Source organism: Aotus nancymaae, unplaced genomic scaffold (assembly GCF_030222135.1).
Source record: "Aotus nancymaae isolate 86718 unplaced genomic scaffold, 86718_ANA_hifiasm-v0.15.2.pri h1tg000006l, whole genome shotgun sequence".
Lineage (NCBI taxonomy): Eukaryota > Metazoa > Chordata > Mammalia > Primates > Aotidae > Aotus > Aotus nancymaae.
The window spans coordinates 11,733,628-11,747,615 of NW_026988417.1; the positions used below are offsets into that span (position 1 = coordinate 11,733,628).

General features: G+C 42.9%; 1 protein-coding gene across 5 annotated transcripts in view; it reads left to right on the plus strand.

The window, feature by feature from the left end:
* Positions 1–13,988, plus strand: part of CLNK (cytokine dependent hematopoietic cell linker) — a 199,433-nt gene that overhangs the window by 91,092 nt on the left and 94,353 nt on the right. For 4 of the 5 annotated variants that reach the window (XR_010338534.1, XM_064365714.1, XM_064365700.1 and 1 more), the window contains one exon: positions 7,153–7,181. The exons of the other annotated variant lie outside the window; for it this stretch is intronic. Coding sequence is in view for 2 of the 4 variants with exons in the window: in XM_064365700.1 (XP_064221770.1) it covers positions 7,153–7,181 (29 nt within the window). In the remaining 2 variants the exon portion in view is untranslated. The remainder of the gene's footprint in view (positions 1–7,152; positions 7,182–13,988) is intronic. 5 annotated transcript variants of the gene reach the window in all.

Genomic DNA, 13,988 nt, shown 5'->3' on the forward strand with positions numbered 1-13,988 from the left:
AGTAGCCCCAAACCCCTCCATTGTTTCCTCCAGGTTCCCTTCAGGGAATTGCATGCCCCATATATTTCTTATAAAAATAAAATAGGTAAGAGTAGAATTCTTGAAACCAGTTGGGAATGCCTTCAAGAAAGAATGAACCCATGTATTCACTTATTAAAAATGAGCTGTGGCCTGACTCCACCTTGGAGAGAATTTCATCTGGATCAGGAGAAGCTCTCTAATGTCTAATCTTTAATGAAAATGTACAACCAATTCAGGGGAATTTAAGTGGAACTTGTGCACACACGTGGAGTAGGTTCCCACCATGTGCTAGGCACTCCGTTGGTCTTGCTGGGATAGGACAGGTCCATGGGAAGACCCAGACGTGATCTGCAGTGCATCTCGACCATCTCGCTTTGGGATGCCCCTCTTTTCTATGCTTCCCTGTGCATGTGCATGTGGCATTCATTCACACAGGCATTCACTCATTCTCTCTCATTCAGCAACACGTTGGTGTGCACATGCTCCAGGCACTGTATTAGGCACCAGGTCTCCCTTTTAGGAGTTAGAGGTTCAGTGTAGGAAGTCTGAGAATTCAACTTGCATTCTGTTTTAGTTATGTCAGTGTGAGTTCCATTACCTAGGCACCAGGAATGTGCCCAGCTAAGGAGAATAGGGCATTGGTGGCCACATGGGAAGCAAGATACACAGTATGTCCAGGCCATCACTACCTATTCCCTGGAACATTATAAAGCCCACTCCTCTCCCAAATCAATGCTGTGTGTTCCTATGTTACTTCTATGAGACACAGTTCTAAGCATCCTTTAGCCTTGCAAACGTCCACACTACTTCTAGGATGACACAGGCTTTGCTAGTTCATCCCTCCAGATTCCCTACTCTCTGAGCACACTGTGCATTTCCAAACCGTAGTCCCCACAGCTCCACTATGTAAACGCTCCACCTTTGAGTGGTGGAGACGAAGGAGAGATGTATCATCAAACAGCCTCGGTGTGACTCCCAGGGGGCTAACCTCAGCTAATCCATCTGCAAAATTACAGGGTTGGTTTATTGTCTTTAATGTCTTTTGTGGCACTAGTAATATTTTATAACTGCCCTCAAATTGAGATAGGTGCTTCCCACCAAGAATTGCTATGAGGTTTGGGTGAAATCATTTCTCTAAAGTGCTCAGTTCCAGATGCAGTGCGGACATTCAACGAGGGAAGAAGGTGATGATGAATGCAGAAACTTTCCATTCTTCCTTGTTTTTCACTAGATTATATTTAAAATGAGTAACTCTTAGAAGTATAAATTGTCTTTCCAAATTTAGGGAATCTTATTCTAGAATAGCCTTTTAATTTCAGGGGACGAACTTAAAATGAGACGTGGTACTGAGCCAGTTAATTTCAGAGGTTTGAGAGAGAGAGAAGGCTGGCAGTGTGAAATCACCCTGATCATTTCCCGAGGGTTTTGCTGCTGAATCCTGGACTAATAGTCGGTGCCTGGGGAGACCCAAAGGACTGCATACCACACACGAGGGGGCAAAGAAAGATTCGTCTCCATGCCAGGAGCTTGACCCTGGAGACAGAACCAAATTCCTCTCTATGGGACTGGAATAACACGCCATCCAAACTCTGTTCCCGTCGATAAGTAGAAGGCAAGCGTGCCCGGTCTACTTCACCAGAGCCAGTTCTGCTGGGCAGCAGGAGAGAGAAGTGGAAGAGGGGGATGAGTTTGCTTTAGTAGCCTTTAAAAATTAAAAATTATTAACTGTGTTTAATTATTTAAAAGTATTACAAATTAAAAATAATTCAGAATTTAAAATCAGTATTTGTAATGAGCTTTAAATATTAAAAACCGCAGACCTCCAGAGGTCAGGCTTGTTCATTTCCTGCGCCTTGAACTCTCCTGCTGCAGTGTTGACACCTGCTTACACACACCGGAAATAGAGAGGAAGGAGGACTTGCTTTCTTCAGGCCCAGACGTGAAGGGGAGCAGAGATAGGGAAGGCAGAAGGGTGGCTGCCAAGTTATAACACCATCCAGCTGTGGCCCGTTCGCACATGGCCGTGTTATTGATGCTGTTGACAAAAGGAAGCCGGTTGCATCCTTGTAATTCCCTGGCAAGTGGCAGCTTACTAACACATGGGTCTTGCTTGAGTGCAGATAGAGTGCATCAAATCTCCACGAAGTTTGCTAGCAGTTCCCTTCATTAATCACCCCGGGCTGTCAAGTTGCAGCATGTTAACACAGGAGTCCTTTCAGATAGCTCATCCCTTGCTTGTGTCAAGACAATGTCCACAATCCATCTAGACAAAACTATGGTGTTCGGGACACCTCCCTGATCCCCTCCCTTCCAGACCCTAGGTGGCTGGTCCCAGCCCTCCATTTTTTCCTTCCAGCTTTGTTTCTGCAGCTCTCTGGCTCACAGCAGCAGGCTCAGCTGGAATGACAGCACCGTTCCCTGTTTTGCTGATGCTTCCTCTGCTAATTCGCTTGGCTTGCATTGACGCACGGAGAGCCCCAGGGTGCCTAATCCCGGAGGATGTGACATATGAATGAGCACCGTCTCTCTGGAGCCCCACTGAGAGGCAGAGTGGATTAGATAAGCCACTTGCACAATCGGGAGGAAGCTCCCAGACAAGAGAACTCCGCGGCTAAGTTGCTACTATAGGCCTATAAAGAAGAAGGGATTTGGAGGGAGTCAGACAAATCCCAGCTCTGCTGATTGCTTGTGCCACTTCAGGCAAGATGCTGAATTCGTCTAAGTTTTAGTTGAAATCTACAAAGCGGAGCTTAAAATGCCTAAAGCCTGAGTCTATGCCTTAAACGTCCGCATCACCGCCAAAGGGTCCTCCCACCCTCTTTACTTATTATTGTGTGTACATCAAGAACAATTAACATAAGATTTACCCTCTTAGCCAAACTTCAGTTCTATGATATAGTACCGCTAAGCGTAGGCACTGTGCTAGCCAGAAGATCTTGAGGACCTATGTATCTTGTCTAACCAAAGCTTTGTACCCTTTGACTAATATCTCCTCATTTCTCATTTTCTCCTCCACCCAGCCCTTGGAAACCACCCTTCCACTCTGCCTCTATGAGTTTGACTATTTTACATGTATCGTAAAAGTAGTATCATGTAATATTTGCCCATTCACAAGTATATACTTATATCCAGCCTCATCAAGTTGTTTACGTTAACTGTGTACAGCTTTTTGTATGTTAAAAAAAAATAAACAGGAACATTGAATTTCAAAGTAAAATAAAAATTGTGAAAATGAATGTAAATGGATTGAACAGACCATTAAAAAAAAAATGCCTGCCAGCCAGAGTTGAACCTACCTCAGTGCTTAAATGGGTTATTTTCCTTTCTGTTTGGTGCCACTCTTTTTAGATGTCAAAAGACTCAGTTCTGCCTCCAAGTGTCTGAGACTGTGAACAACCCACTGGCCGCTCTAGGCCCCAGTTCTCCCATTTAAAAACCTAATGCACTGGACAGCATTGTCCCTAACATGCTTTTTAGCACTAGCTTGCCTTTGATTCTAAAATCCAGATAAGGCCAGGGTTAGAAGATGGCCAGAACTCTAATTTAAAAGCCAAAGTTAATCTCAGGAACAGTTTGCCTTCTATTCGAAATTCCTGAGCTCAGATTTGCATGCCGCCTGCGCTGGATGCTCTGCCTTCGGGCAATGGGATGGCTTGCAACGCTTATATTAAGCTCACCGTACACAATCACAAAAACGTATCATTTCCATTTCCCATGTCATGAGTTGTAAGTCCTAGGAACCTTTTGAGGCCTTAATCAAAGACCAAGATGTCAGAAAAGAGACTATATGTTTTAAGTGTCAAGAGAAAGCTCTCAGGCCCTCAATAAATGATTTGCTCCTCACTGGCTGATTTACTGTTAATTTCTGCAGAAACTCCGGCAGCTTGAAAGGGCACCAACTGTTAATTACAAGGGCTCTGAGGTCGCAGCTGCATGGTGCCTCCTAAGCAGGATTTGCCATTTCCTATAGGCCTGGGGTAAGGGAAACAGTAGGCACCGGAGAGGCGGATAGGCTGGTGTCAAACCCCTCACTCTTAGAGGTTCTGTGCAGTGGGCAAGCTGTAGAGCCCTCTGACCACCCTGTTTCCTATTCTGTAAATTTGAGGCAATAACAGTGAGCCCACAGGTCATTTGGGGGTTTAAAAATGATGAGCAGGCTGGGCGCAGTGGCTCCTACCTGTAATCCCAGCACTTTGGGAGGCCAAGGCAGGTGGATCACCTGAGGTCAGGAGTTCAAGACCACCCTGACCAACATGGAGAAAGCTCTTCTCTACTAAAAATACAAAATTAGCCGGTCCTGGTGGTGTAGGCCTATAATCGCAGCTACTAGGGAGACTGAGGCAGGAGAATCACTTGAACCCGGGAGGCAGAGGTTGCAGTGAGCCAAGATCACGCCATTGCACTCCAGCCTAGGCAACAAGAGCGAAACTCTGTCTCAAAAAAAAAAAAAAAATGGTGAGCAGAAGGCAGCAAGGTAGGCTGAAATCAGATTTGCCTCGTAGACCGTGGTCTCCTGGTTACAGATATCTTACTGCTTATCTATTCTGTGCCCAATGTCCCAGACACCGAATAGACCTCATAAATATTTACACCTAGCGTGTGTTGCGATGTTGAATTAATTGCTCCTATGACGCACTTTGATTGCCTTGGAGGAAAGGTGTAATGCAAAGGCCTGTGATTATTAAAGGCACAAACAAGTCAGCTCACGGAAGCAGCGTCCTCAGGAGCCTTCCACTACCTTGGGGCTTTTCAAAGCATTGCCCAAAACCTAGGGAAAAGGTGTTTCCAAAGGGACACCATCCAAGGGTTGGATTGTGGCTGTGAAAAAACCTTGTCAGAAAGTGAGACCAGGCGTGGTGGCTCATGCCTGTAATCCCAGCACTTTGGGAGACCAAGGCAAACAGATCACCTGAGGTCAGGAGTTCGAGACCACCCTGGCCAACATGGTGAAACCCCAGCTCTACTGAAAATACAAAAAAATTAGCCCAGTGTGGTGATGCATGCCTGTAGTCCCAGTTACTTGTGAGGCTGATGCAGGAGAATGGCTTGAACTTGGGAGGTGGAGGTTGCAGTGAGCCAAGATTGTGCCATTGCACTCCAGCTTCAGAGCGAGACTCCGCCTCAAAAAAAAAGAAAAGAAAATGGGCAAAGATATGTACAGATAACTTACCAAAGAAGACTCATAAATGACCCAAAACCTTTCGGCCAAAAAGAAATTCAATCTCACCAGTCATCAAGGAAGTGAAATGGGTAAAATGAGGAATCAAGTGCCATGTAGGCAAAGTGGTTTTAAGGTATAGATTTAAAGGTGGTGAGACACAGTGAGATGATCACACTCCATGGGTAAGACTATAAATTAATATAAATTGGCACAGCTCATCCAGAAAGCTACTGAGCAATATGCAACAAGGGGCCTAGAATGTTCACATTATTTGATCCCTTAATTGTGACTGATAACATCTCTCTATAGAAAGATTCAGAGATGAGGCTTAAAGATTCAAAGATGCAGGAATAATACACACAGCAACATGATTTTACATAGTTAGGACTAGCAAGAACCTAAATGCCCCTTCGAAATATCATGTAGATCAGGGGTCTCCAACCCCGGGCCACGAACCAGTACTGGTCTGTGGCGTGTTAGGAACTGGGCCGCACAGCAGGAGGTGGACAGTGGACTAGCAAACATTATCACCTGATCTCCGCCTCCTGGCAGAGCAGCCGCGGCATTAGATTCTCATAGGAGCGCAAACCCTACTGTGAACTGTGCGTGGGAGGGATCAAGTTTCACGCTCCTTATGAGAATCCTACTGACGCATGATGATCTGAGGTAAAACAATTTCTTCCCTTCATCCTGAAACCATCCTCCACTCCCATCCTTGGAAATACTCTCTTCCAGGAAACTGGTCCCTGATGCCAAAATGATTGGGGACCACTGAGGTAGATAATCAATACCTTGTTTTTGAATAACATTTTCGCCAGAGATTATCAATTCAGCCCCTGACTCAAGAAGAGTTTGATTTTATTTTGAGCCTGGAGAAAAAGGAACCAGGTTAAGTGAGATACTACTGCTGGAATGCACAAGATTACTGCAAAGAAGTCAAGCATTTTTCAGAGAAAAGAAGGTGTGAGGTGGCTTGCCTGTTACGCTCACCTGGGCTTGTGTACCTAGTGGTTTTTGTGTACCTTTTTTCAATAAAATAATATCAAAGTTGAAAAAAAAAAAAGAATGTATTTGTAACATCAAAATTCTACACATTCTTTTATATTATTTTTTCAAGAGATCTTACTAGGTTGCCCAGGTTGTACGTGAACTCCTGGGCTCAAGTGATCCTCCCGCCCCAGCTTCCTGAGTAGCTGGGACTACAGGTGTGTGCCACCATGCTGGGCTCTCTTATATTATATTTATACTGATAAAAGAAAAACTTCAGCAGAATGAAATTTAAAGGAGCTTAATTGAGCAATGAATGATTTGAGAATCCGGTGGCCTTCCCAGCCAGAGGAGGCTCAGAGACTCCAGTGCAGCCACGTGGTGGAAGAAGATTTATGGACAGAAAAAGGAAACTGATTTATAGAAAACGGAAGTGGAGGTGGTACAGAAAAAGCCTGGTAGGTTGCAGCTCAGCGTTTGCCTGATTTGAACACAGTTCGAATCGTTGGCTACATTTGATTGGCCAAAACTCCGTGATGGGCACAAGTGAAGGCTACTGTCTGTTTACACCTCCACTTTTTATAGCTCATGATGTACAGAGAAATCTTTAGGCAGAACTTAAAATATGTAAGGAGGCGATTTTAGGCTAAACTTGATTTAACAATACATCTATGTGTTTAAATGTATGCATACATCTTCAGGTACGTACGTACATAGCTACGTACATGGGAATAACCAAAATATAACCTGTGGTGTCAATTTTTATTTTCTTCTACATGCTATCTTCTAGAATATGGAAATATGTACAATATTTCTATATATAATAGAATAATATGTGACTTCAGGTCTCTAATAGTACATACATAAGGTAATTTCAGAGGCTGACTTGTGCAATGACCCTTGATGACTGCCTGTTCCTATGTGGGGGGTGGTCGGTGGAGGCGGAGCAGTGGACACTTAACTGGTTCTCTTTTCTGCCCTAGGTCGTGGCCTCACCTCAGTAGTGACACAGGTGAGTTGGGGCTCTCTGTCACCTAAGTGGTGGGAATGACAGTAAGGCTCTGTTGGGCTGTTTTTTCCATTCTTTTTTGTTTTTATTTCAATAAAACTATGGCCTATTTGAAACGACATTAGCTACTAATGCCATTCCTTCCAGTTGCCCCAGGCTGCAGCCTGATCTGTGACTCTCACAAGCTTTGGAAGCTGGCTGGCCCGATGGGGATCCTGGCTCTCTACTTAGCTGTGCAGCTTTGGATGAAGCACAGATCCTTCTGAGCCTGAGTTCCTTCATCTGTGCAATGGGTATAAGTCTACCTCAGTGCCAGTCTTGTGGCGACTCACTAATTTACCCCCAGAATATGGGTGGAAAGAATGAATGGTTCAAAAGCCAGCTTTGATGCTTCTCCTGTATCTCTCTTCATAGCCTATTTGCTGGTACTAGACACTTAACAGGAGCCCATTAAAGTTTGAGTGAAAGTATGTACTATTCATCTGGGAGGGTTATTATTTCAGGGAAAGTCCCACAGAACCTCCCTAGAAAGCTGATGTCTACACAGAATGACTGGAATGAGGCAGAAAAATGGAGACATTGTCCAGAGGAAGCATGCAAAGAAGTGATGGAGTTGTGAAGAGTTACACAACCAGCAAAGGAATTTGGAAGTTTCACCATAGAAACATTGGCACATATAACTCAGCACGTCCCACCCAGCAGCCAGGAGAACTGGGCAAAAGCAAAAGTGAAATTGGGAAATATGAGTTCACACAGGGAATGGACCCCCACCCTTAATCCCTCTTACAGAAAAAGTTTTCATTCAGATTCCCAGTCAGGCCTAACCAAGGCTATGTTCTCTCAAGGTAGATGTTTCCAAATTGTGTTGGGTCGTTAGTATCAAATGCACCTCTCCACCTACCTGCACCTCGCATCCCCTCCCACCCTGCACTGGCATCCTGGAGGATAGAGAATATTCTAAGGGGGTTGTACCTGGGAATGAAGTGACTTGTCTGATGTGCTTGGTGACTGGTCAATCATAAAGCACACAGGTAACATAGAGCAGCTAGCTCCACCTGCCTGCACCCTCTTTTTTCCATCTTGCTCCTCACCTTGGTTAAGGCAGAGAGAAACGGACAGATGGACATTTCTTTTCCTTAACAACAATCTAAAGACACCAGCAGGAGAAAGTGAACGAACTGAAACCCCACGAAAGTCCATTGAGACAAAGTCGCCCAGGCCAGCTCATACACACTCAAATGTACACCTTACCAAAAACAGCAGCAAAGCATGACATTCCCGGTCTGTTAGAAATGACAGCCCAGCAGACCTGTGCATACTTATGAATCAGCGCAGCCGTACTTATGAACCACTACAAATGTCTACTCGAGTATAGCAGACCTGATATAATTAAGATATGCATGAGGATTTACAAAAAAGACGGTGACTGACGGCGGGGTTTATAACATTCCGAGATAGTTCAGGTTGTTTCCGATTTTTTACGACGGGATTATTTGAAAACAGGAGAGGGCACTCATGTGAGAAAATGCTATGGAGCCATTAAAATGATGACGATGAAGCATATTCATTGTCATGGATATGTGGATAGCATGTTATTTTGTGAAAAAGGTAAAAATAGCGTACACAGAGTGATCGTATATGTTAAACTATATATCTATGATGTGTGTTGTGTGTGGTTATGTGTGTGTATCAGTGACTTGACTATAACCAAATATTTGTATATTTGTATTATTTGTTTGCTAAGGTAACATTTTAGTAATGTTTATTCCCTTCTTTTTTGCATATCTGTGTCTTATAATTTTCTACAGAAGCATATGTTTTCGTATGCTAAAAACAATCTATCAAAAAATATTCTTTAGAAAACTATTCCAAGCCTGGAGAAGACACACACACTTAAACTGGGACAATCTGTCAAGGTCAATACCTTCTCAGAGGCTGAGACACAGAGAACAGTGCAATGTTTTCCATGAAATAAACTCATGAGTTTTTCTCCTTCCACTAAATAAAGAATGAAGTTGGAAAAGATGGCCCTATTTAGAAAGTGGGTCCTTCTGTCTTAAGCCTCCACATATAATAAAAGCATTGATGAAGATGGATATTAGCTGATTTGATTTAAAAGACAAGAAATTTCATTTTGTCCAGGAAAATGTTACTTTTTGGTTTTTCTCAAGAAAGCAGTCTTCAAGGTTGATTTTTCCTTCTTGTAAAAGAAAAATTACTTAGGATTTTAGGACAAGAGGGAAACAGGCAGGTATAGAATATGTGAGCATCCAATGCCCCCTGCTGGCTGTTTCTAGATGCTGCAATGCCTGTATGTATTTAGCGGAGGCTGACATCCTCCTGGTTCTCTTCCCCAGGGTGTTGGGAATATTAGTGAACAGAAACAAATAAAAAAAATGACAGTTGAATCGCTGGGACAAGCCAGGATTTCAAATCATTCCAAGATTGGTAAACCCAAGGATTAACATTATCTTCAAAATTCAATTACAACAGTTAAAAATCACAACTGTTAAAAATGAATATTCTCAAGCCTACTTTAGGGTTTAAACTTTTTGGCCGGCATATAAGGCCAGGAATCCTTACTTTTAACAAGATAGTTTCAATTCAAGTAGTTCTGGGCCATTCTTCTTTAGAATTACTGCTCGAGGGTTAAAGAGAGAGAAAGAAGAAAATTACCCAGACTGTTCCCACCAAGATGCTTTTCTCAATTCTCTAGATAACAAATGTCTCTATACTTTGTTTGAATTTTTAAGGAGCACTCAAGGAATGGGATGGGAGGCAGCTGCCTTCTCTATCACCATTCACCCATTCATCCATCCATCCATTCAACCAATATATGGTAGGTCCATATAACCAGCTTTGAGCACAGATTTTAAAAAGAAGAAAGAAAGAAAACAAAAATGAAAGGTCCTGGTGACTCAGGTAGTCTGAGAATGTATTACTGTATTTTGCAGATGAGGAAATTAAGAACTAGAGAACAGAAGTCAATTTCCAAGGGCCACCTGGTGAGAACATTATGTCTGTTTTTCAAATTCCCATTTAATGTTTCCTGTGTAGCTATTTCTGTGAGTTTGGACTATTTGTGGCTTAGAATTATTAGCTCATAATCTTCAGATCAAAGAACTGCTGTTCAGTGAATAAACTGAAATGCCCAGAGAGCTAGATCACTGAGTCTCTCTCTCTCCTCTCTCTTTATATGTGTTTGTATGTGTGTATGTATACACACACAAATATATATACACAGTCGTATGTCACATGCTAATGGAGATGTGTTCTGAAAAGTACATCGTTAGGGGATTTCAACAGTGTGTGGACATCATGGAGTGTGCTTACACACACCTAGACTGTGTCGCCCACCACATACCTAGGCCATATACTATGGCCTATTGCACCTAGGTTACAAACAAAACATCCTGTACAGGATGTTGCTATGCTGAATACTGTAGGCAGTTATAACGCAATGCTAAAAATGTGTATATCTAAACATAGAAAAGATATAATAGAAATACAACATAAAAGATAAAAATGGTACTCCTGTGTAGGACACTTACTGTAAATGGAGCTTGCGGGACGGGAAACTTCCCTGGATGAGTCAATGAATGAGTGGTGAGTGAATGGGAAGGCCTAGGGCACTGTAAGCCAACAGAGCCATTATCATCTCTACACTTAGGCTACCTTAAGTTGATAAAACTATATTTTTTCTTCAATAATAAATTAACCTTAGGTTACCATAACCTTTATGTTTATAAATGTTTAAAGTTTTGTGACTTTTTGACTCTTTCCTGATAAGACTTACCTTAAGCACAAATGCATTGCAGCATTTTACAAAACTATTTTCCTTCTTCATATCCTTATTCCAGAAGGTTTTTTTCTATTTTTATTTATTTTTTTAAAGTTTTAGCCAAAAACTAAGACACAAATGCACACATGAGCCTAGGCCTACACAGCGTCAGGATCATCAGTATCACTGCCTCCTGCCTCCACATCTTGTCCACCGGAAGGTCTTCAGGGGCTGTGACAGGCATGGAGCTGTCATCCCCTAGAATAAGAATGCCTTCTTCTAGAACCTATCCAGAGGGACCTGTCTGAGGCTGTTTTGCAGTTATCTTTTTCTAATAAGTAGAAGGATGCTTTAAAACAACAATAAAAAGTGGCCAGGCATGGTGGCTCACGCCTATAATCCCAGCACTTTGAGAGGCCGAGGCGGGCGGATTGCCTGAGGTCGGGAGTTAGAGGCCAACCTGAGCAACATGGAGAAACCCCATCTCTACTAAAAATACAAAATTAGCTGGGCATGGTGGTGTGCACCTGTAATCCCAGCTATTCAGGAGGCTGAGGCGGGAGAATCACTTGAACCCGGGAGGCAGAGGTTGCAGTGAACCGATATCACACCATTGCACTCCAGCCTGGGCAACAAGAGCAAAACTCCATCTAAAAAAATAAATGAATGAAAAGTAAAAAGTATTATCTAGTAAACACATAAACCAGTGTTATAGTTATTTTATCATTATGAAGTATTACATACTGAACATAATTGTATGTGCTAGACTTTCACATGACTGGTTAGCACAGTGGGGTTATTTACACCAACGTCACCACAAGCATGTGAGTCCTGCATTGTGCTATGATGTTATAATGGCTACAACATCATGAGTAATGATATGAATCCGATGAGTGGAGGAACAGCAGAGTCCTTAGTCTTGTGCCAAACTGGTTAAAACGACACAGACACATGAGAGTAGTTTTAAGGAGTGCAGAGCTTAATAGGCAAGAAAGAAGGAAGGAAGAAGAAAACAGCTCCCTGTTGCAGAGACAGAGGAATGGGGGATTTGAACAATGAGAAAACCCCATGTATGGCAGAAAAGTGCTTGCTTATATGAGGAGGCTGGAGGAGGTGGAGCCTGATTTGCATAGGGTGTAGGGGATTGGCTTGACCAGGCATGTCATTCATGTAGCCTGTGAAAAAAGTGGCCCTCCCACCTTAGCCTTTTAATATGCAAAGCAAGGTGCCATGATGTTCTACACAAAGAGAGGGTGCAGATGTGGGGGTGGCCATGTTGTCTGGCACATGGAGGGCAAGGGCAAGAAGAAGGGGGCGGGAATCACCATGTTTGTGCGACCGGTTTCTAATGGCTTGTCTTTGCATATCAAAGCTTGCCAGAGGCTCTGAGAGCTGGGGCTTTCCTGCTAGATGAGAAACATTTCTGGAGCTGCTCTAAAAGAAACAAAAACTTTCCAAGGACCCTTTTTCCTCTCTGTTTGCCTAAAACAATTTCTTAATAACTCCTGTAACTGTAATAGGAATTTTTCTGCCCTATTATAGTCTTATGAGATCACAGTCATCTATGTGATTCATCGTTGACCAAAACATGGTTATGTGGCATGTAAATGCATATTTTTTTCCTATATCTATCTCTCTCATTTCCCTCTTCCTTCTTTTCTTCTTCCTAATGATAAGCCATATAGTCAAAACTCATTGACTATCATAATCCTTTACTCAGGAATGGTGAAAAGGAATACAAGGAAGTTGGTTTCTCCCTTTCCCTACAGACATAGATTGATGCCAAATTGAAGATGTTCTGAAGTTTGGAAACGTCCAGGGGAAAGGGTGTAGACTACCCTATTTCTCATTATACTGAGTAAAATCAGCTTGATGCCTTCTATCCCCAAATATCATATGGTTCCTAAAAGAAACTGAGGAAGGCCACAGAGTATAGAGAAAAGAAAGTGTGGGGTTGTCAATCCAGACCCCGGAGTTTGAACCCTGGTTCTCTCACACCACCAACGAGGCTTAGGACCTGAGGATGAGGAAAAAGGAAAGACAGCTACATACACGGAGTCCCCAGCTTGTGCCTGGCACTTTATAAACTTACCAATTTAGCTTCACAGGATTGATCTTATTATTCTCACTGTATAGACAAGGTAAACTAGCCAGGTGCGATGGCTCATGCTTGAATTCCCAGCACTTTGGGAGGGTGAGGCAGGTGGACCACTTGAGGACAGTAGTTCAAGACCAGCCTGGCCAACATGGTAAAACCCCATCTTTACTAAAAATACAAAAATTAGCCAGGCGTGCTGGGCACGCGTGTCATACCAGCTATTCAGGAGGCTGAGGCAAGAGAATTGCTTGAACTCTAGAGGCAGAGATTGCAGTGAACGGAGATCGTGCCACTGCACTCCAGCCTGAGTGACAGGGAGAAACTCCATCAAAAAAAAAAAAACAGATAAGGTAAAACAAGTCCAAGAGACGCTAGAAAATTTGGAAAGAAATCAGTGAAGTAGAACTCAAATCCGTAACAATGCCCTTGTTGGTGTTACGTGCCAAACAATTTTGGCCTCCGTATTTTTGTTAATCTTATAATAAGGGGACACCCAGATGATGGTGGCCACTGAATCCCTGTGCCTCACAGCTGAAGGGGACCCCAGCTTGAAGAACCCTTGTGAAGAATCAGCAGGTGGATGTCAACAGAGTTGAATGCTGAAAAATCCACACATTTTGTTTAAAAATCAGCACTAAAAATGAACAAGTACTCGATATAGATTTGAAAGCAGTGCTAACGACCTAGGTTGAGTGAGAAGGATTTGATCGTGAAGTTAAACTTGAAAAGACAAACACAGAACACAGCATCTTGTTACTGGGCGCTGAGCCAAGAAGTTATCCTCTGGGAATTATGAGTTGATTTCCCACCTAAATTCCATTGATCAAAACTTCTCAACAGCCATTTGAGGGTAGGTACTATTATTCCCATTCTACAAGTTAACCCTGGTTAACTGAGGCTTATAAGTAATTGGGTTTGCCTGAGGTCACAT